Genomic DNA, 22,445 nt, shown 5'->3' with positions numbered 1-22,445 from the left:
CCATGGCTCACGGGCCCAGCCGCTCCGCGGCATGTGGGATCTTCCCATACCGGGGCGCGAACCCAGTTCCCCTGCATCGGCAGGCGGACGCGCAACCACTGCGCCACCAGGGAAGCCCCTAGGTTTATGTTTTAAGTCAATAACAAGTTATGTCTGAATGCTCTATATTTTTACTCCCCCACCCCCTATTTTATGTTTTTGATGTCCATTTTACATCTTTTAATCTTGTGTATCCCTTAATTATTATAATTATATTTTTACTACTTTTGTCTTTTAACCTTCGTACTAGCTTTATAAGTGATTAATCCACCAGCTTTACAACATTAGATTGTTCTGAATTTTACTGTATGTTAACCTTTACCAGTGAGATTTATACTTTGATACGTTTTCCTGTTACTAATTAGCACCCTTTCCAGCTTAAAGAAGTCTTTTTAACATTTCTTGTAAGGCTGGTTTAGTGGTGATGAACTCCTTTAGCTTTTGCTTACTGGAAAAACTTGTTCTTTCCTTCAATTCTGAATGACTTTTCCAAGAAGAGTATTCTTGGAAGTTTTTTCTTTCAGCACTTGGAATATATCATGACATTCCTTTATGGCTTGCAAAATTTCTGCTGAAAATCTGCTGAGAGTCTTGAGGGAGTTCCCTTGTATGTGAAAAGTTGTTTTTCCCTTGGTTCACTTAAGTTTCTCTCCCTGTCTTTAACTTTTGATATTTTAATTGTAATGTGTCTTGGATATGGGTGTCTTTGGGTTCTTATTTGGAAGCCTCTGGGCCTCCTGGATATGGTTGTCTGTTGCCTTCCTCATGTTAGGGAAAGTTTTAGCCATTATTTCTTCAAATAAGTTCTTTGTCCCTTTCTCTCTCACTTCTCCTTCTGGGACTCCTGTAATGCAAATGGTCGTCTGTGTTGGTTTGTGTGATGTTGTCCCATAAGTCCTTTCAGCTATCTTTACTTTTTTTTTTTCTTTCATTTTTTTTCTTTTTGCTGCTTTGATTGGGTGAATCCCATTGCTTTGTCTTTGAGTTCACTGATCCTTTCTTCTGCTTCTTCTAGTCTGCTGTTAAACCCCTCTAGTGTGTTTTTCAGTTCAGTTATTGTATTTTTCAGCTCTGTGGCTTCTATTTGTTACTTTCTTGTATTTTTTCCTATCTCTTTGTTGAAGGTCTCACTGTGTTCATCCATTCCTCCCCCAAGTTTGGTGAGCAAATTTATGACTTATTTTGAACTCATCAGGTAAATCACTTCATTAAGATTTTTATCATGAGGTTTTAATCTTTTGGAACATACTCCTCTGTTTCTTCATTTTCCTTGACTCTCTGTGTTGGTTTCTGTGTGTTAGATAAAACAACCACCTCTCCCAGTCTTAAAGGAGTGGCCTCATGTAGGAGATGAACCTTACTGTTAAACCCTGCCCTAACTCTTGATCGTCTCTCAAAACACTATAAGTGTTCAAGCAGCCTATTTTATTTTCAGTGGTTCACAGTAGTTGAGGGTGTGCTAATCTGTCAGTGTCCCAAAGGGGAGAATCTCAGCACCTAGATTCAGGCTGAATGAAAGCCAGTCCCTCAGGTAGCAGGTTTTAAAATATACAAATATATATATAGTCTGGTAGGATGGACCACAAGCATAAGTCCTGCTGGCTACCAGAGCCAGGTGATCAGCAAGTGTCCCCTGGGTGGCAGTTACAAAAATTGGGCCTCTAGATGAGTGTATAAGCCCCCCTTTCTGGGAGATGCTGGTGACCTGGAGCAAGGTGGAGAAACAGCACAAAGATGGTGAGCACCAGCTTACGTTTCCTAAGAGCACATCTGTAGGTGTCTAGATGTGTGCCAAACCGGAAGCCTGCCCCAGAAGGCCAAAGCTCCAGGACAAGCAAGTAGGCCTCTTACACAGAAAGACTGGGGGTATGTTTTAGTCTGCTGTCTGTGCAGTACTCTGGGGATGGTAGCTGGCCAAGAACTGTATCTCTGATTGCTCTGGGGTGGGCAGATGAGTCAGAGCTCACAAGCCCTTTAAGAACTGTTTCTCAGTTTGCTATAGCCTTGTGGGTCTTCTGGACACAAGCTCCATTGGCTTTCAAAGCTAGATGTTTTGGGGGCTCATTTCTCAGGTGTTCGTTAAGGTTGGGTGCTGATGTGGGCTTCAATTGTTTTGATCTGCAGGGAGAAGCTCTTGAGTTTTGAGTTCGCTCCTGACGGTCAGTTGCTGTGTTGGGGTGGAGTTTATGTTGAGACTGTGTCCCAGCCTCTCCTACCCTCTTTGATGCCAGCCTTCTCTCATTTGCCAGATAAACAGGAGTCACACGGATAATTTGCGGGTTTTTTTCCTAGAGGAAATCGTCACATATGCAGCTGTAGATCTGGTGTTTCCATGGGACAAGGTGAGTTGAGGATCTTCTTTACATCACCATCTTGAACTGGAACTCACTATCTTGTTTTTTAAGAGTTTTGATTCAGCTGGACTATTGTTTTTAAACCTGTACCTTTTATTTCTCATTATACTTAGGATCATAGTCATAACCATTTGAATCCTATGTTTTTAGAACTGGAGGGGACCTAGAAGTTTTCTAATCCAATTTTCATTCCTTCTCTGGCCACAGTTTCAGTAATAGGAAACTGAAATAATAGGAAACTTCCAAGTGTTGTGCTGAATTAATGCCCAACTCTAAGAAACCAGACCCTATAACTTCTACTCATTAGTCTTAGTTTTGCTTTCTAGAGCAATATGAAAAATTAGATACCACCTGGGAGGAAAGACGACTAGTATTTAATGTGAGTAGACTGAATCACAGAAACTGTAAGATCTTCTCAATTTCATATACTACTTCCATATTCCAAGATTCATATAAAACACATTTCCTGGTGGTGTCACCTCCCTTGCCACACACACACATATTTTAACATGTCTTAATTTGCTTAATTTGGTGAATAAGATCATAATCAAGTTGTTGACATTTTTTCTTAATATATAACTGATGGTGATTTAGATTTGATTAAATATAGTATATGGATCTGTACTGTCAATGTTTATCCAAGTGAAAATGTGGAGTGGGAAGTGGCAGTCTGGGTTTTGGAGAGCTGAAGGTATAAAATAGATTCACCCATCCCAACATTCCCCGAAGTCTCAGTCCATTACAGCATCAACTCTGATGCCCAAGAGCATACCCGAGAGATCACGTAAACTAAGGATTGATAAGGTACCAACGATACAGCAACCAGCATGTCATTGCTGTTCTCGGGCAGAGCTCAAGAAGAGGAAGCAGGGTCATAGAGACAAATCTTTCGAGGAGGTGAAGGGATGGAGGGAAATAGGGCTTTTGAAGTTATGAAAGAATTCGAGTATGTTTGTACTACAAGGGAAAAGAATTGAGACAGAGGTACCGGAGAGAGTTATTGACCCCCTGAGAGAAAGAAGGGGCAGCAGGGCAAGAGGGGAGAGGGTTTGTTGGGAGGCAGGTAGGAAGGGGATCTTGGTTATTTTCTGCAAGGCAGCCTCAATTTTCTCTTTGAAGTAGAAGGCAAGGTTATCTGCACACAGTGAGGGAAAGTAGCTACAAGAGAGCATGAGATTTGTGGGTCTGATGAAGGGGAGAGGGCCTGCACTCATTCCAGACTAGCACAGCTGACAGTGGGACTTTGTGTGACAAGGGCTAGGAATGCTGGAAACTTCAATTGTGTTAAGAATGTTCACTCAGATTTCTAAAGTATCAGTTACTTTAAAAAATAAATGTCTCTAAAACTTCAATTTCTTTACCAAGACATGCTAGGGGATAGATAGTGTTTAAAAATTATGTTATTCTAAATAGATCCCAATCAGAAACTAAATGACTAGGGATACAGCACTCGATGTAATTGCCAAGCTAATTTGTAGTCTGTTTACTCTTCAGTTTACCTTTGCAGAATCCTTTGCTTTACCCCCATTCTTGGGTGCTTTGGAGCTAGAAGCAGTCTTCTCGTCTTTGTCCTAAAGCAAAGGAAATGTAATGAGGCTCTTGCTATCAACACTCCATCTAGCAATTAACTGCTGCTGCAATCAAATCAATCCAGACTATTCTTTTTAGTAGCCTGGAATCTCCAATTTAATTAAATAATGGAAAATTGAGTATTTTAGTCATGATTTTTCGAACAACAGTGAAAGTACACAGAGGTGTTCAAGGTGGGGGGTAAAAAGGATAAAAATGAGGAAAAGGTGAGTCACACTGATGCTCTGCCAATTTCCACGATGCCCGGTTCATCCGGACTGTATTTTGCTCACCAAAAAAGAGCTTGTTTCTATGAGGATTGGTTTTTATGCGCCAACAGGACACTGTTTTCAGTGTTATGGAAGAGAATGTAACAACTAGAGAGAGCTGGGGCAAGTCACATACAAAAAGTCCATTCATTATTTATGAAGTTCCAGGAGTGAGAAATAGGATGCTGATGTGGTCTAGAAATTAAATCACCCAAGATGGGGAAGACTGACAATTCAGTGATTGATTGATTGGGGGATATGTTTAATAACAGCCAAAACAATAGCAAAGAGATGTGCAATTTTAATTCTTCTGAAATAACAATGAAGGGCACTCATTTCACTTTTCCCTCTATTTGATGGATTACACATTTTTTCATTTGCTTTTGATCATGTTTTAAGCACCTGCTATGTACCAGGCATTTTGCTAATGCTGAGCACAGAGGTACCAGACACATCACTGCTGTATACAGCATGCAGCTCAGTGGTGTGATGCACATGTGACAGGTGACCCACAGTGCAGAGAGGGCACATATGCAACATCCCTGATCTGCGAAGGAAGAAGCAGACAGGGAAGTCTTCCAGGAGAAGCTGATGTTTGAACTGGGCCCTGAGAGGTGAGTAGGAGAGTCAGCCAGCTGCTCCGGGCAGAAAAGGGGAGGAAGCCCCAGAGGGCAAGGGCCATGGTATATAGTGAGGGACTGCTCTCATTTTAAATGAACACAGATGAAGCATTACTGTTGTACAACAATATAGTGTGTCAATCAAAAATGGTAGCTATGGAGATTATAAAGCAACATGGAAAACATTTATGAAATAATGTTAAGCAATGTATTACATGTGGACACTAAGTACAACTGTAAAATATACACATGGAAAAAGGTAAGAAATATACCAGATAATAGTGTTTGTGGAGTAGCAGAGTTATAGAAGTTTTTTCTTTTCAAGTTCTCGATGGCATTAATCAGTTTATTTTACAATATAAAATTGTATTATATACGTGTGTGTGTGTGTACATAGACATTCAAAGAAAGTCAATATGAAAAAGCACAGTACCTTTGCTGTGTTCTCTGAGGTTTCTGTAGTTGAGGGACAGCTGTCAAAGTCCCCTGAGAGGGCATCAATGGGTTCTTGGGCATCTGCAGGTTTCTGAGATTTTTAACAGAAATAACCATCAGGGAAGAAGCACAAGGCAAAGATCCTATGTAGGACATTTCCCCACATCCCTGAAAATATGTTTGTTTAATATAAAACCTTGCTGACATTCTTTTCCTAACAGACTAGTGTATTACAAAAGAGATATTAAAACAGGAAAATCTTGACAGCTCTATTTTCTTCTACTGTTTTATACAAGTGGCTTAGTATTCTCTGAGCTTTGATTTTCTAACCTGGAAAATGGAAGTGCCTGGCTTGAATGGCTCTTGGGAAGACAGAAATAATACACTCTTACACACATGCCTTGTCATCACACCAAGCACAAGGTAGGCATTCAGTGAATTTCAGATTTTTAAAATGTCAAAGTCGCAGCTAGAGTTTAAAAAAAATCATTTTTATGGAAATACGCAGCTACGGTATTTACCTTTGATGCCTCGGGTTTCTCTGTAGGTGGCGTTGCTGATTTGCCCTTAGAAACAAAGCAGACTATTGGTTAAACAAATTTTTGTAAAAGTTTACTTAGGTGTAGTCAGTATTTATATAATCTCTTATCCAGTGACTTGAAATGGAGTTCAGTCAGCGCCCTGCATCTGTGGGTTCTGCATTGGCAGATTCAACCAACCGGCAGATCGAAAATATTTAGGGAAATAAAATTCTAGAAAGTTCCAAAAAGCAAAATTTGAATTTGCCACATGCTGGCAACTACTTACATTGTATTAGGTATTCTAAGTAATCTAGAGATGATTTAAAGTATAGAGGAGAATGTGTGTAGGGTTACATGGAAATACTATGCCATTTTATATAAGGGACTTGAGTATCCTCAGACATTGGTATCTGGGGGTCCTGGAACTAATGCCCCGTGGACACCAAGGGACGACTGTATAGATTTGCATAACTGATAAACCATTTCTTCACCAGCTTTGCTTAACGACTACCCTATAACTATTTCAATAGCCTTGGAGAAAATGCAAGGGTGAGTCTGTTCCTGGAAGTGAAAGAAACACTATTTTAGCAACTTTGTCATTGTATAATTGTAGTTTAAATGTTACAAAAAGTAACTTGTGTTTTTATGTCTTATTTACTAATTTACTATATGCTTATCTACTATAGCTTATTACACTTCGAAAGGAATGGTCTATAGATAGATTTTTTCAGTGAGGATTACAAGGACAACTCATCAGGGATTTTTCCCATCTGCAAAGGCAAGGATACTAAATAATACATTTCCTAAAGAATACAGCAGAGTCACATGGGACTATCAAAGCACGGGGGATTCTAGCAGGATGCACAGCTGCTATTGTGAATACTCGACACAAGCAAGGAGAATTGATTCCTGTAACAGAAGACACTGCAGCTGATAATATTCTATAAACCACAGTCATCAAACCCCTCACATGCATCAGTGCAGAAAGAGAAAGATGTAATTTACACTTCCTTGTTGTTATTGGATGAACAGACCTGGAAAGGGTTATTTAACATCTAATGGACTTGCAACTAAGAGCCAAATAGGAAGGGGTAGGGTACAGACCAGGTTGACCTAAGAGAAACTGGCTTCCATGTTACAGACAAAGACAGAGACTTCTTGACAGAGTGCATTTAGATGGAGAAATAGGACTTGTGATTGGGAATGTGGTTTTGTCTGTCTTCACTCTGAACAGCACAGGTGGTGTTGTAGGAGAAGAAAGAGAGACAGCAGGTCTCGGAGGGGTCGTATTTGCCCTATGAATTATTCCGATACTAGCTCTTTTTCTGTTCTCCTTCAACAGAGAAACTCTGCTTCAGTCAAGATGACAAATATCATTCTTTTTACAGCCTTTTCTTGCAAGGAGAATTCATATGTGTGCATGCCACAGAATCACTGTTAAGCATCAGTGAGTGAATGAACATTATTCAACTCTCTATGCCACAGTGCCCAGCACAGTAAACATCCAACAATACTGGCTCAAATAAATATTAAACAGAATTCTAGACAGCCTGCTCAGTGGGGACAGATTAAAAGCATCAGTCATGTTACATTTTTATGCTGTTGTTACAGTGTACCTCCTATTCATTTCAAGTGAGGTTTGAATCTCAAACGCTTTGGAGCATATATCCATCTAACCTAGACATTGCCCTCATTTACCTCCTTGTCATCATCCAAGAGATGTCGATATTCAGGTGGGATGGTGTCATCCCTTTCCCCCAGCTTGTCTCTGTGTTCAGCTTTCGCTTTTTCCTGTAAACATTGAACATATATAATTACGATTCAGTTCCACCTTCACTTAGAGAGGACATTCTAAAATGCAGCATTCAGCATTTACTGGACTTTTCTGGGCAAAAAAATAGGGTCTCTTTCTTTTAAATTTGTAAGCGAGAGAACAACAATGTCAGCAGAAGTTCCACCTTCACTTAGAGAGGACATTCTAAAATGCAGCATTCAGCATTTACTGGACTTTTCTGGGCAAAAAAATAGGGTCTCTTTCTTTTAAATTTGTAAGCGAGAGAACAACGTCAGCAGACTTTCAGTTGATGGAAACAAGGAAACCCAGTGCTTCTGTTTGTCAATCCACACCTGTGAATTTTCTACCTGTATTTTAAATGGAAATAAATGATTAAATAATTATCTTCAGAAACCACGGAAGGAGATTAAAAACCCAAGGTTATGAAATATCTTTCACTGTTTCACTTTTTAAATAAAAAAATCAAGTTGCTGGACCTTGGCACTTAAGAGGTACTATTTACAACTTTGACTCTTTATAAGGAGCCCTGAAGGACCAGGACAGGAGCAAATCTGAAGGGACGTGCTGTTTGTTTGTGTTGCAGGTGAGCAAATACCTGCTGTTGAGTAAGCAGTACCCACCTCCCAGCATCCGTGCCTCAGTGGGGCGTGGCTGGTCTCCCGGTCCTGGATTCAGGAACAGCTCCCCACCCCAGGGGTGGGGTACAGATTTTATTTTTCTGCATCATTATAATTTCATTTTTCAAATACAGGTTAAGTTCACCTCGATATTCCTATGACAACGGTAGAATCGAGACCTAAGGATTCTTTGAAATGTCCTGTCTTTGAGACATAGATTTGTGTGGGACGTTACCTTTCTGGTTCCAAGCTAAATGGACTGTTAAGTACTGAATATTAAGTATAAATAAGTACTTCTACATGTTGTACAAGATACATAGCGTTAAGAGTCTGCACCTTGTGGACACCTCTGTGGTGCTGAACTCCTGGTCCAACGCAGTTAGTTTCGATAGCAGGGACGACTGCTAGGGAAGCCTCTGCCACTACATTTACACAACTTGTGAACCTAAAAAATGCACATGTGTGCGTCAGATATATATGATAAACTTACTGCCAGATACAACCAAGAAAAAATGTGGGAAGAGAATAAAATTAACAAAGGAGGGCTGTGCTTTTCCATCATCACAAAGTCTAGCCTCACAAACAGGACGTTTGCCTGAATCTGTGCCATAGCACAGACCTCAGAGAGGAAAGAGACACCACATAGACCATGGAGTAGGAAAAAATTAGGCTGAAGTTATCCAACCGTTCACTGGCTCCAGGCAAAGTCAGAGCGGGTTTTCCCCTTTGTGTGGAGGGTAGGGTATTCTGTGCTATAAAAATGTTCAATTTTCACTTATTAATGATTTTTTTTTCTTTTACCTTGACCTTATCCTCTAGGGGTTTGTTCTCATCTGGATCAGGCTGTCTTTGCCCGAGCCTGTCAGAAAGTTGATCCAGGGCATCGTCAAGTTCTTTGTCGTCTCTCTGCTAAAAAGTAAATCTGAATCAGTCACTGGTTAGCCAAATCAGGTCACCTGTTGGAGTGCAGCCCTGACACTGCCACTGAGACTTCTATAAGCGTATGGGGTTGTCACCAGGCAGACGGGCAGAGGTGCTGGATCGGCGGTCCTCGCTTGGTGTTCTTTCTCCTTCATCTTTCACTCTCAGCACTTGTCTGCACCTGTCTACCCCGCCCCACCCCTGATGCCTTTCTCTTCTGAGAAAATAGGTCCCTCCCTAAAAAGATGGGGTTCCTGGCCTGATTTTTCTAGAAAATATGTCTTACGATGCTTTCAATATATGTAACGGTATGTTCCCGGCAAAGAAAAGTCACATGAATTATGATAGCTTAGTTTACTCTTTGATTCCCAAGTGTATTCCTGTAGATAAAGATTTATACCTAGTTTTTTTTTTTTTTTTTTTCCCCCGGTATGCAGGCCTCTCACTGTTGTGGCCTCTCCCGTTGCGGAGCACAGGCTCCGGACGCGCAGGCTCAGCGGCCATGGCTCACGGGCCCAGCCGCTCCACTGCATGTGGGATCTTCCCGGACCGGGGCACGAACGTGTGTCCCCTGCATCGGCAGGCGGATTCTCAACCACTGTGCCACCAGGGAAGCCCTATACCTAGTTTTAATGATATCTTCAAATAAAATATTAACTAACACTAGAAACTCTGATGGGAAAAGTGATGGGAAAGGTGTCATTCTAAAACATACCTGTGAAAGGCAAAAAGGCTTTCGCTTGTGGACGTTTATTAATAGCCTCAATCACAGGGGCCCCTAGAATCTGAGTATTAAGAACTGAAGTGTAAATGGCAGCCTTCCTTTCTGTTGCACAGGGACTTCTGTCATTGTGGGTGTGTGTACATACACAGACACACACATAGACACATGGTGAGAGGGCATTTTACTGGTTTTAAGTGCTTCATTAGAGCCCAGGATTATAGCAGCTAATGGTGGTGCTACCCACAGCTGGGTCTGGGCTTTGTCATTTGTGCCTCTGGATAGTCTCAGATGATCCCACATTAACCCAACAGGATGAAAATTCACTCAGAATCTCAGAGTACAGCACTAAGTAAGCTTTGATGCTTCATCAAAAGGAAAGGAAGCATAGCTGACTTCACTAAAGCTACTTCATCTCCAACTAGCAAATGAGGCACTTCTTCTCAACCAAGGAGATGGGGATCTGGTTTAGGGCGATCTCTTTATCTTTTGATGTGCCGTGGTCTCCTGGATAATGTATAATTTGGTACTGCCAAGAAAATCAGTCAAGGAAGTCTGGAAAAGCTTTGGTCCCACAGTCTTGCCTCAGAACATGTAAATAATTAAAACAATATTGACACTGAGGTTTTTCTGTTACTAGCATGAAAATGACAAGTTTTTACTGGTGTGAATGGGAGGAAAACAATGCTATTCCATGAGGAGTTTGTGAATTTTGGGGGCAGAGAGAAGCTCAAACACTGAGCACTTCCTTAAAGTAAACTTGAGGTTAAATAAAGAGTAGTATTTATAGCATGGATCAGGAAAAATATAAAGGAGGAGAACATCAATTATCAGGAAAGCTAAATAATTTTTAAAAATCTAATAGTCTGAACATATACACAATGCATATTATTGCACGTCAATTCTAATAAAGCAACAATAATATTAAGCTCCTTCACTGTGTGTAAAATACTTTCACATACATTGTTATATATATTTAATCATTCTAGATATTCTCTGTCATCTCCCTGTCTCACCAGTCTTATCTCTTCTGAAACAGAAGGTGCCTGTTATTCCTTACAATTTTGTTGATTTTCATTTACTCTGAGGAGGAGTCCTATTTTCTTTCTCCTTGTTGTTGCTGCTGAAAAAGGTACTCAAACTCTGTTGCTTACCGGAGTGTCTGGGGGTGGCCCTGCAGAGTGGTTGGTTGGAGCCGGGGTTTGGGAAACCACTTCAGAGATGACAGCTGAAAGTTTAGCATCTTCAAATTGCTTTTGTAAGAAAACAAACAAAAAAAAAGATTTTGACCAGTAATATGGTATATGCAAATTATGCCCACATACCATCTCTTAAATACAACTCTCAGTATAGCTTTTTGATTGTTTTTCTCTTGATCCAAATGGAAGCACAGCAACACAGCATCTTAAGAGCCATTTTTATTCTATGTCCCATTCCATGGCATTATTTTATACAATTTCCTATTCCCATTTATTATCCTAAACGTTCAATAAGCTACTGATTTAGAGTTTTATAGTTTATACATTTCTTGTTGCACGTTTAGGTTGTTTGGAATTTTCAGCTTTCTTCTTTGTAATTAATTGCTCTGAATAAGTTCTAGAAGTGGCTCTTTTTATGGTGCTAGCTATATTCTGCCAAGTGCCCTCTCAAAATTGCTAGAAATTCACAGTGCCACAAGCAGCGAATGGCCATGCCTGTCTCCCATGGCCTTGCTTGCCTAAATTAGAGATTTATCACATTTTAAATTCTGATCATATATTAGGTATAAAATTATGTGCTACTATTGCTTTAATACTTGGTATATGGGATGAAGAAGTTCCAGTTGGATCATTTTTTTCTTAATGTTAAATGGTATATTATTCTAGAATCTTTCTGAAATAATGATTTCTCATTTTAAAGAAACACTAAATCTGTCATTTATGTTCATTTCTGGATTTTTTTTCCCACTGGCCCGTGGCTTCGCTTTCTGAATCAGAACTGTATTTTTTATCATTACTGTTAATAAATCCTGGTGTTTAGTTGGGTTAATCTTCCCTAAAAATACTGAAAAATGCTTTTCAGTATTGTTTCATATTTTTATGCATTTACTTTTTAAATGTATTGGATAACTCAATTTTAAATTCTCTTTTCGTAGGTATACTTGATATGCATGCTCATTGGTTCAATTAGTTACACGGTCAGAAACATCCACTGGGCCGGACCAGTATTTCATGATGGAACACATTTTTTATGGCTATAGTGGGTTGAGGGCCATTAATTTTGTGATTGTTTCCTCAGCTCCCACATCAGATTCTAAGTCACAAGTTTCCATTTATTTCTGCTACCCTAAAAGTAAGGAAATAAAACCAGGAATCTCAGAAGACTTACAAGAGATGAAGTGCTTGGGGTAACGGCGAAGTCCTTGGACAAAGCATCAAGGAGGAAGTCTTCACTCGAGGGCTGCAAAGAACCCGGAAATGTATCAACAAACACCACCTCATCAGTCTCCTCTTCAAAATGTTGTCACTGTTTATATGCTGATCAACTCATTCCACAGAAAGCTATGCCCTCCCCGAATTAATCATCAGGGCCAAAGGAGAGAGATCACTCAGAGAAAACTGGCTTGCTTACTGGGAGTGGTTCCTTGGGCTCCTTTGGCAGTAGTGGTTTTCCATCTTTATCCTATGCAGGGAGACAAAAACATGGCATTGAGTCGTTTCACGTGTATCCTAAGTATGCACCTTGTAAACATCATAAGAGGTCGACAGGCTATACCTGATGATACTGTACGTTACAAATTTGATTCATCATTTCAGGAAATAGATTCTCTCACCAGGAAATATCCTCTGATTAGCTCATGCCAACAAACAGCTGGCACACATCGGGCATTCCCTAGGCACGGGGGCTGCAAACGGATTGAGCGTGGCTTGCCAACCTCAGAAGCCCACACTAGTGTAGGGGGAGCACGTGAACAGTTAATGCAGTGCGTGGCACATGGGGCTGTGACAGTATGCACAGGACACTGAGGGAGCATGGCGATGAGACCCTCACCTGCCTGGGGAGTGGGCTTTGCACAAGTTGCCTTGAAAAAGCTGGTTAACTGTACAGGCAGCACATCCAACTAGTATGAATTACCTCTGCGCCAAGCCCTCGACTAGGCACCGGGAATACCACAGAAAGTAGGACAGACAAATCCCTGCCCTCAGGGAGCTCACCCTGAGGCTCAGATGATGCCAACCTTCAAATGACTCTGAGTGCCACTTCTGAGTAACAGGACAAAATCGATAAGGCTCTTTAGTAAAAGAAGATTTATAGGGACTTCCCTGGTGGCGCAGTGGTTGAGAGTCCACCTGCCGATGCAGGGGACACGGGTTCGTGCCCCGGTCCGGGAAGATCCCACATGCCACGGAGCGGCTGGGCCGGTGAGCCATGGCCGCTGAGCCTGCGCGTCCGGAGCCTGTGCTCCGCAACGGGAGAGGCCACAACAGTGAGAGGCCCGCGTACCGCAAAAAAAAAAAAAAAAAAAAAAAAAAAAAAAAAAGATTTATAAATAAACGGTAAATCCCACGTATCTACACACGCAAAAATAAGTGCAAGATTCTCTTTATACACACAGTTAACCCTTGGAAGACATGGGAGTTAGGGGCATGGACCTCCCAAGCAGTCAAAAATCTGTGTATAATTTATACTCGGCCCTCTGTATCTGTGGTTCTGCATCCATGGATTCAACCAACTGCAGAAGATATAGTGCTGTAGTGTTACTACTGAAAAAAATCCGAATATAGGTGGACCCACACAATTCAAACCTGTGTTGCTCCAGGGTCAACCGTCAAGGTGTTCTTTGTTTTGTTAAAATTCAAGGAGATGCAATGGTTGAGAGTATCATCAGCTTCCCTTTTGACAAACGCCTTTACCCCCATTTCCACCTCCTCTGCACGTTCACATGTACCTTCTGACCACTGTTCAGTGAGAAGGGAAACAGAGCCTGAGGCTTGCTCTCCACCATCCCTTAGCTGCAAAGGCAGCACATTTCCCAAGTGACACATAGGAACAGGGACGAGGGCACATCTGCTCCACACTCAAACTGAGATCATCCCGTGTCTGGAAGGGGGAACCTGTGGTCTACCCTCGGGGAGCTGAATCTACTGAAGAGGCCTGATGGGAGCAGAGCTGAAGAAGAACAACATAGGATTTAAACAAGAGATCAAGCCAGCACCTGGAAATGTTATAAAGCTACAGGTAAGTAATAACGGGTGGGATCAACAAGTTCAGAGAAGGATGAAACAACCGCAGAATAAAGCGGTCAGGAAAGCTAATCAGCTGCATTCTTAAAAACTGCTACTAAAATTCAGCAAAAGGAGAGAGAAAGTAACCAACCTCCTACTCTGAAGAGAGTTACGGGCACTGACCAGCCTTTTTCAAATGTGACAGCTGCTTAAGGGCCACATAGTCTAAGAACCTTGCAAACGAAAAAGCCGAAATGAATAGAAATGCCATGGTTTCAGCTGAATTGTGAAATGCAGAAAGGAAGCAGAATAATAAACCTTCAATCAGGGAAAGCTCAGTATAGTTCCTGCCTTTGCTAAATAAATGGACTAGTACACCTGCATGCATACGAGAAGCATGAATCTGATTTTCCTGCATTATTCATGAAGTGGCATATCTCTCAAGGAGCGGTCTCCCCCTTGGCACTTGGTCTGTACAAGCTACGTTCAAAATAAAAGAAATGGGTCAGTTTATCACTCACTATATTCAGTCTCAAGTAGGCTCTCTTATTTGTCAACTTGTATTTAAGGTTTGTAAATCTTTCCTCAGGAAGTGATTGTTGCTCATTTTGGTTTTCCTATCTGTATAAAGGTTTCCTAAGTTTTCTTTGCTTCTGGTATTCTAACAAGGCACCTATTAGACAGGCAAAAATTAGGTAGTTAAGACATTATATTTCTTTCACCTAAGGGAGGAGTAAAAGGCCACTTAGGAATATTTTAGTTTCATAGCTGGTGTGCAAACAGGATATTAGTGAACTGATACTATTTGGTGTTGAAATACTAAGAAACATGATCTTTATATCCCAGGTCTGTTCGCATGTCCCTTTTTCATGTATATGAAATTCAATATAAATTAAAATAAATTAGAAAAAGATCCCAGCCTCTTTACCTTGACCTCTTCTAATCTATAATCAGGAGGAATTGTTTCTTCTTTTTCACCAAGTTTTTCACGATCTTCTTTGGCTTCCTCCTGAATAAAAATTAAACCATTTTCATTGTTAATACATCTTTTTCTCATAAAGTGGATGCCTGCGTGACTAAATTTGAGGTCAACAAATGCATTGTTAGGTTCCCACAGCAACTCTATCTTTGACACTGTATCCTGGTTTAGCAGGCTCAGACAGCACCACTTCAGCCTGCTGGGCTCAGAGGCAGTCGTGAGGAGTGGTAGAGGTAGTGCCACTTCTCTCCTGAGTCCTCAGCAATGGAAATGCAGGTGGACAAGGTGAGACTCAGAACTGATACCTGCACACCAGCCATCCACTGCTGCACCTAAACACTGATGCTCACTCAGGATTTGCTTATTAAACAGGACATGCACAATAACAGAGAAAGACGGCTGGTCATGTGTTGTAGGAAATTTTAAAAAATGACTGAGTTATCTGGGGAGTCAGGGCGATCAACGATAGTTCCTTTCTAGAAGTATCTGAGCTGCCATTACCTTGACTTTATCCTCCACAGGCTTTCCAACTTCTGGACCGGCTTCCTTTTTCCCCAGGCTTCCAGCCAAGGCTTCTACAGCATCATCTGGCCCCATGCCCTTCTAAAAGCACATGAGGGGGTATACTAAGTAGGTGGTTAAGCATTCCTTTTAAAAGAGACTACAGCAAACAATTCAGATGGGCATATCCTTATTTCAGGCCTAGATAAGAAGCACATGTCATCTTTTAATAATCTAAAAAATCAACTGAATTAGAATCTATGTTTAAAAATCCTGAAGTGTTAAAAATTAGCAAGTTTCTTATGTTAAACATTAAGTGTGTGCAATTTATGTACTGACACTGAGAAACTTTTAAGATCTAACCTGCGTTTTGGTTCAGGAATTAGGAAGTTAAGACAATGGGTAACACCACACAGAAGCTGAAAGCCAGGAAAGAAGAAAGAAGTGATCTTTATGTGACTGCTCGAGAGATGGCACAGGAAAGCTTTCAGAGAAGCCCTCGAGAGGACATTCTTCCCAGTGAAACAGCTGGGCCCCGGAGGCAATGGCTCCGGCTGAGCCTCTACCGAGGCACAGAAGCTTGTGTTCTCTACGTGGCTTCTACTGGTCAGAGTGGATTCACGCCAGTTCAGGTGACGGCCTGTGACTTACGAACCTGAGTGGCCCAATGAGAACAGTCTACCTGTGGTCCAGCTGTTGAAAATGAAATGCGCTCCCTGTGATATAGTGAGCTCTGACCACAGTGGTATTTAAAATGAAACTGGATGAACACAGAACATAAATGGCATAAAGGGAGAATAAAGGATACATTATGTTTGGGCTAAAGAGAGGACTAGATCCAGCTTTTTCCAAACCACAGGTCATGATCCATACATGATGAGCTCTTAAAATCTATTTAGTAGTTCATGGTCACGACTTTTTTTAAATGAAGAATATAAAATAGAATGCATCATGCATATCAAGGATAAGTATCATTTACTAAACTATTGTTCTACCGTGTGGGTCCTGGGTTGCAGAATCCGTGAATTTCCAACTCTGGTCTTGGTCAAAAGTGTGAAAGCTCCTGAATTAAACAGTCTCAAAGATTATTCTTCTTGTAAAAGAATATGACTTCACATGGAGTACATATTGGAATTTTAGAGTAAAAGCGTCTTTCTGTTTTATATAGATTAGCCATCATCCTAAGTAAGAAAAGTTGTTTTGCTGCTAAGCTGCACCACAAAAGTAAAGATCACCAGTGAAAAAAGGGCCGTCAAGTGGAAAGTGATTTATCACCACCTAGTGGTTGGACACTGCATAGATTTTGTTCTGGGGGGCAACAAACATCCCTGATGTTTCCAACCTGCTGGGGATTGTAACTAAGAGCTGCAGTGGTCCCCAAGTCTTAGCCAAGCAATCTGACTACTACCTGATCCAAGTCACCTGCTCACACTTCCGTTTTCTACTCTCTGCTGCAGGATCTTTGGAAACTACTGCTTCCCAAGCCTGTGCCCTCTGGCTCAAGAAATAAGTGAAACCGAGTTAGAAAAGCTAGGAGAAGCAGCAGTCTTAAGAGCTAAAGAATTTGGAAATAGGACCAACGACAAAAGCTTCTATTTTTGTTGTCAGGTTCAGAACTAGAACTCAGGTCTTTGGAATTTGCTCAGTAAACTTTCTTTTTCTACAACAAGAACTGCAGAGGGCAGACATTCATCTCCTTCCCCTGGGCTTTCTGTTTCCTTTTGCTCACTGATCCTTCAGCCTCTCTTGAGTTCTCTGACCTTTATCACACTCTGCGGCTCTTCTTTCTGGCTCGCATGGGTGTCACAGTCCCAGAAATGCCAACTGACCTCAGTGATGATAAACTTGGCAACTGTGGTAACCAGAGTTGGTGGAGTAGAGGCCCAGGAAAGGCGGTCAGAGAATAGAAAAACAAGAGCTCTTTTTTTTTTTTTTTTTTTCCCTCTCCATTAAAAATCCAATGCTCAACTCTCTACAGTCAGGATAAAGCTGGAAAGGAACTAACTCGGCTCTAAGGCCCTGGCAGTCACAGTTGACACAACAGGTAGATGACACATGTTTAGGTCACAAGAGTTCTGCCCTGGAATATTGGCTACTGTCTTTTTGATTCCAATCACTGCCTCTGTGCCTACTTCCTTCACCAGTCTCTGCCCAGATTCTCTCTTCCTCTCCTGTTCAAACACTGTGGCCTGTGCCTGAATACCACAATGTAAAAGTTTTTGGAGGGTACCCTGAGACCCTCCCACCAAATAAAAAGGAGATCACGTCCTGTCTAAGGCAGGAGGGAGACCCTGGACTGTGAGGGGACTTGCAGCTGGCACCCAGGATTTCCCTGGCAGCAAGCAGCCAACTCAGGGTACCCAGGACTCTTGTCCTACATCTTCTTCAAGGCCCTCTTCTCTCAAACAACTAAATGCACATACCCCAATACCTGAAGGGCTCCACACCTCTGTGCTGGGCTGTCCTGGGTTTGCTGGTCTCCTCAGGAAAACAGTGCTGTTCTCACTCCTCAGTAGGATCCTGTCCTCCACCTGCAAACCTTTTCGAGTTCCTCCTGGAAAGCAGTTCCTTCACCCATGTTTCTGCTGCCCTTCTTCCCATATGAGAATGATCAAACTAAACTGTAAGCCTGAACCTGGCCCATATCCAAACTAGACCTGAAGGGGGGCTGAGAGCAGGGGCCATATCTTACATCTCAGCTGAGGTTCTTCTGAAAGGTTAAGTGAATTGCTCAAGGTCAACTCGAAGTTCATTTCCCTCATTTATAAGAGAGACATGATCAGAACAGCCTTCACAGTGTCCTTGTGAAAATTTAATGAGAAGATACTGCAAAGCATCTAGAACAAGTTAGTCATTCAGAGTGTAGATTCACTAAGTCTGTACTAACGAAACATGGTTCCATCAGCTGTTATTCTCTGAGTCAGATTCTATCTGCTAATGGAAACAAAACTCACTGAATTCGAAAGAAAACAGATTCAACTAGTTAAATATCATACTTTATAGAAAAATTAGAAAGTGAGAGAGAGGCAAGAAAAGAAGGAAGGGGAAAGGAAGTGAGTCCACCTGTCTCCCTTCAGTTGGGAGAGAAGAGGAGTCATGATGACAAAGGTGCAGATGATTCCACCAGGAGAGTCAATAAAAAGTATTATCGGGCTATTTGTGGGACACCAAATCAGCTTGAAAGACACAGGAAAGTGAAGAAGCATGATTAACCACAGTAGCCGAGGAGCTAGAAACAATTTCAGAAGGTCAAAACAAAACAAAACAGTTTGCAGCAGTTGAATTAAAAATTAAAATCTAGCCTGAGTTTCTAGCTCCTCCCAGAAGCCTAAACAGAGGATAATATAGTTATCTAAGATTTTATTTTTATTTTGTTAGAATAAAGTAATATGACAGTAATACACAGCAGAAAGGGCAGGGGAGGAAGAACATTACTTTCTCAAGACATTTCTCAGTGCCCAGAGGACCACTCACCGCCGAGACTGACGGGGGCGGGACCGACTGCACACAACACAAGGTGGTCCGAGGCACGGCCGCTCCCACAGGAGTAGGGGCAGCAGCCTGAGACTCCTGCAGAAAGAAGCAGGTACAATGACGAACTTTTAGAAATATCCGGTTATTAACACTGAACAATGACAGACCGACAATACAGTCTGCTACACCATATGCTGTGAGCATGACTTTCAAAATCCCAAGGATTTTGAGCAGTAAATAAGGCATGTTGAAACTCTTCAGCTACCATTACTTCACCTTGGTTTCACCTCTTACCTTAGGTAGGTTACTAAACCTCTCTGAGACACAGTTTCCACATCTGCAAAATGAGAACAATCATAGTACCTACATCTCAAGGGTTGATAGGGGCCTTGAATGAGATAAAACATGCTAAGGGCTTTGCATAGTACCTGGGAACACAGTAAGCTCAGTGAATTTTATCAACTATTATTATTTATATTATTTGCCCTCATATAATATGTAACAATAATATACCAATTATAAATGCAATACAATATTTAAATACCTCATTTTTATATATCTAAGAGCACCCTGTGAACTGTAAATAGCTACATACAAATGCAAGGTAGTAAGACTATCCCAGGGGTTCTAAAAGTGAGGTCCCTGGATCAGCAGCCTCAGCACTACCAGGGAACGTGTTAGAAATCCAAATTCTTGGTCCCCACCTCAACATACTAAATCGGGAATTCTGGGGTTGGGACCCAGTAATGTGTGCCTTAACAAACACTCCATGTCATCCTGATGCGTACTGAAGTTTGAGAATCACTGTGCTATTTTGTTACAAGAGTAAAGTTTCAAACAGATTGTTTTTAATACAGACATTTATGGAAGCCTATCGTGTATGCAAGGTGCTCAGCAGATGATCATTAATAGGGCATGAGCTCTTCTTTCAAGGAATTTACTATTTTAAAATATGTATAAATGTTAGAAGTAAAGACCAGTGCAGCTAACATCTTGTTTGCAACATGCCTCAACAGGGGTATATAAAGAAAGCATGACAGACCTCCCTGGTGTGTTGTATTCTGCTTAACAAGAGTTGGAAGGGTGGTAAGGTTTGGGGAGGGAAATGCAGGAGACAAAGGCCATATCTTAGCTGAGCCTTAAAGGACTGACTACGATTTTAGTGCAGAAGGAACCATATGAGAAAAGCCTTGGAAACACACAAGTACTTACAACCTGAGTTTAGTGATAGGGGGACACATCTTGGCATGAAAGAAGCTGGGGCCCAAATACATGAGCAGGAACTTTTTTGTAGGGAATGGGAACTCCTGAGGGTTGGAGCAGGGGAATGTTGTGGCTACAAACATGCTTGAGAAAGAATAATGCCGGTGGACATATGGGATGGGCTGGAAGGAGACCAAAGACACAGGCCATTGCCATCTTGAGGTGACGAGTGATGACAACTTTAACTAGGTCAGTTACAGAAGCAGGAATGGAAAGAAAAGCATGGGTGTGAATGCCTTCCTGAAGGAATAATTAACTAAAGGACTTAAACTGTAAGAATATGAGGGTCAGCCTGGGAAAATAAAGCACATCCAGAAACAGGCAAGATGAAAACCGCATGTGAAAAAAGATGGCAAAATGGGCCTTTTTATCAGCCACTTCCTGTGAAAAGTTTTGGTCTCACGTTTTTAAGATTACAGAAAAACATTAAAAAACAACAAAAACTAGAGATTTTTATTTTTAGAAACATACTTCTGTTTTTTCAGTTGGCTTAGGTTGTTTTTCTTTACACTTAGATCGGTCAAGATCTTCTGAAAGTTCATCAATGAGTTCTGATTCACTCAGGGGCTGTAACATAAGAAATATTATATAATATGAAGAAAATTATTTTTACTTTGATAAAAGAAAAAAGCTTTCATAGAGAAAAAGGTTTTCTGGTAAACACATAGTATGTCATATTTTAGGATCTAAAACCAAAAGTTAATTTATACAGGGTATATGTTTCATTTATCAATGTAAGGTAAGTGTCATGCAACAAATGAGGAATACTAAACACCTCAGTACCACAAACATGTTAATGGTTTATTTAGTTAAAAGTTTTCCTGATACTTCAATTTCAGAGTAATTTTGCTCAAATAAGATTGCCTGTTTGTTCCAATGAAGATCTTTATCGTTTTTCCTTATGTGATTGTTTTTTCTACTTCCAGCGACTTTCCTTATGAATAAGTCAGAGGAAACATAGATCACATACTCCTTCCCTATGACTACATGGGGTTTTGGCAGGAAAGTTCTGCTATCCCTAGTTCCTTCAGGTGAAGTGGTATTATTCGTTTACTGTAATTAGTCAAAATCTCCACATGCTCTAATCTATGACAGAATGGCATGTAATTCAGAAGCTGGGCCCCAGAGTTGGATAGACAGAGTTTCGAGTCCTAGCCTTGCTATTCCCTAGCTGTTTGACTTTGGGCTATTTACAGAATCCTTCTGTGTCTCAATTTCCTCACCTGTAAAATGGGAATAATAATAGTGCCTTCCTCATTCAGTGAGGACTCAAAATGATAACACACAACACCATTTAATGTAGTGTCAGGCACATAGTAAGTGACTAATAAATGTAGTTGCTTAATATCATAATGATAGGTAACTATGCTGATTAACACCAAATTAAGTAAAGGCAGCATAGAATCATCAGAGCACTTGATGCTGTAATTAGGATCAAACCAAGTGCTAACAACCTAATTTAAGGGCCCTATTGATATCGGCTCCTAATGTTCGATGAACATCACCTGTAAGTTTGTAATATTTTAGTAATAATTCATGAGATAAATAATCATTAAAATATGTGAAAAAGAGTCAGAGATCTAAGCCAGGTGTTGCTGTCAAAAGTTCCTCTCTCCTTAATAGTAGGCTGGCATGCAAGTCTCTACGGTGAGATCTGGTCTGTCAAAATTATCTGTTTATACCTTACAGTTCTATTGTTTTTTAAGTATAAAAAAAAACTTATTTCCTAACCTTGGGTTTTTCTTCAACATCTGGCAAAAGTGGTTTTCCATCTTTATCCTGTAAAATGAAATTAAAAATACATTTAAAATGAAATAGAAAATTTTGCTTTCTTGTCCCATTAAGTTTGTTTTAGAAATTCCAGGATATGAGCGGAGAGATTGTTTTTTTTTGCCATATATCTGAGTGAGTTTGTGTTTCAAATTAATTTTTTTTATAAAGTATCAGAATAAGGAGTTGAGCTGTAAAAATCAAGAAACCAAATGCTATAAAATATAATGCAATTACTTTTCTTTAAAAGTTACTGAAGGGACTTCCCTGGTGGCACAGTGGTTAAGAACCCACCTGCCAATGCAGGGGACATGGGTTCAAGCCCTGGTCCGGGAAGATCCCACATGCCGCAGAGCAACTAAGCCTGTGCGCCACAACTACTGAGCTTGTGC

At 40.9% G+C, this 22,445-nt stretch overlaps 1 protein-coding gene across 15 annotated transcripts in view; it reads right to left on the bottom strand.

Moving 5' to 3' along the window:
* The window catches only part of CAST (calpastatin), a 142,694-nt gene that overhangs the window by 7,736 nt on the left and 112,513 nt on the right, over nt 1–22,445 (bottom strand). For 8 of the 15 annotated variants that reach the window (XM_024131424.3, XM_024131588.3, XM_024131553.3 and 5 more), the window contains 14 exons: nt 22,015–22,062; nt 20,755–20,850; nt 19,021–19,116; nt 17,970–18,077; nt 15,547–15,648; nt 14,995–15,075; nt 12,472–12,522; nt 12,229–12,300; nt 11,016–11,114; nt 9,021–9,128; nt 7,506–7,598; nt 5,808–5,852; nt 5,285–5,377; nt 3,893–3,964 (listed from right to left, as the gene is read on the bottom strand). In XM_024131424.3, the coding sequence (XP_023987192.1) occupies nt 3,893–3,964; nt 5,285–5,377; nt 5,808–5,852; nt 7,506–7,598; nt 9,021–9,128; nt 11,016–11,114; nt 12,229–12,300; nt 12,472–12,522; nt 14,995–15,075; nt 15,547–15,648; nt 17,970–18,077; nt 19,021–19,116; nt 20,755–20,850; nt 22,015–22,062 (1,164 nt within the window). The remainder of the gene's footprint in view (nt 1–3,892; nt 3,965–5,284; nt 5,378–5,807; nt 5,853–7,505; nt 7,599–9,020; nt 9,129–11,015; nt 11,115–12,228; nt 12,301–12,471; nt 12,523–14,994; nt 15,076–15,546; nt 15,649–17,969; nt 18,078–19,020; nt 19,117–20,754; nt 20,851–22,014; nt 22,063–22,445) is intronic. The other 7 variants (XM_024131625.3, XM_024131907.3, XM_055086696.1 and 4 more) reach the window with 4 other exon arrangements.

The sequence above is a fragment of the Physeter macrocephalus genome, chromosome 8 (genome assembly GCF_002837175.3).
Source record: "Physeter macrocephalus isolate SW-GA chromosome 8, ASM283717v5, whole genome shotgun sequence".
NCBI classification, from domain to species: domain Eukaryota; kingdom Metazoa; phylum Chordata; class Mammalia; order Artiodactyla; family Physeteridae; genus Physeter; species Physeter macrocephalus.
Note: the sequence above shows the minus strand (reverse complement) of the source record. Positions and strands in the feature narration are given on the sequence as shown.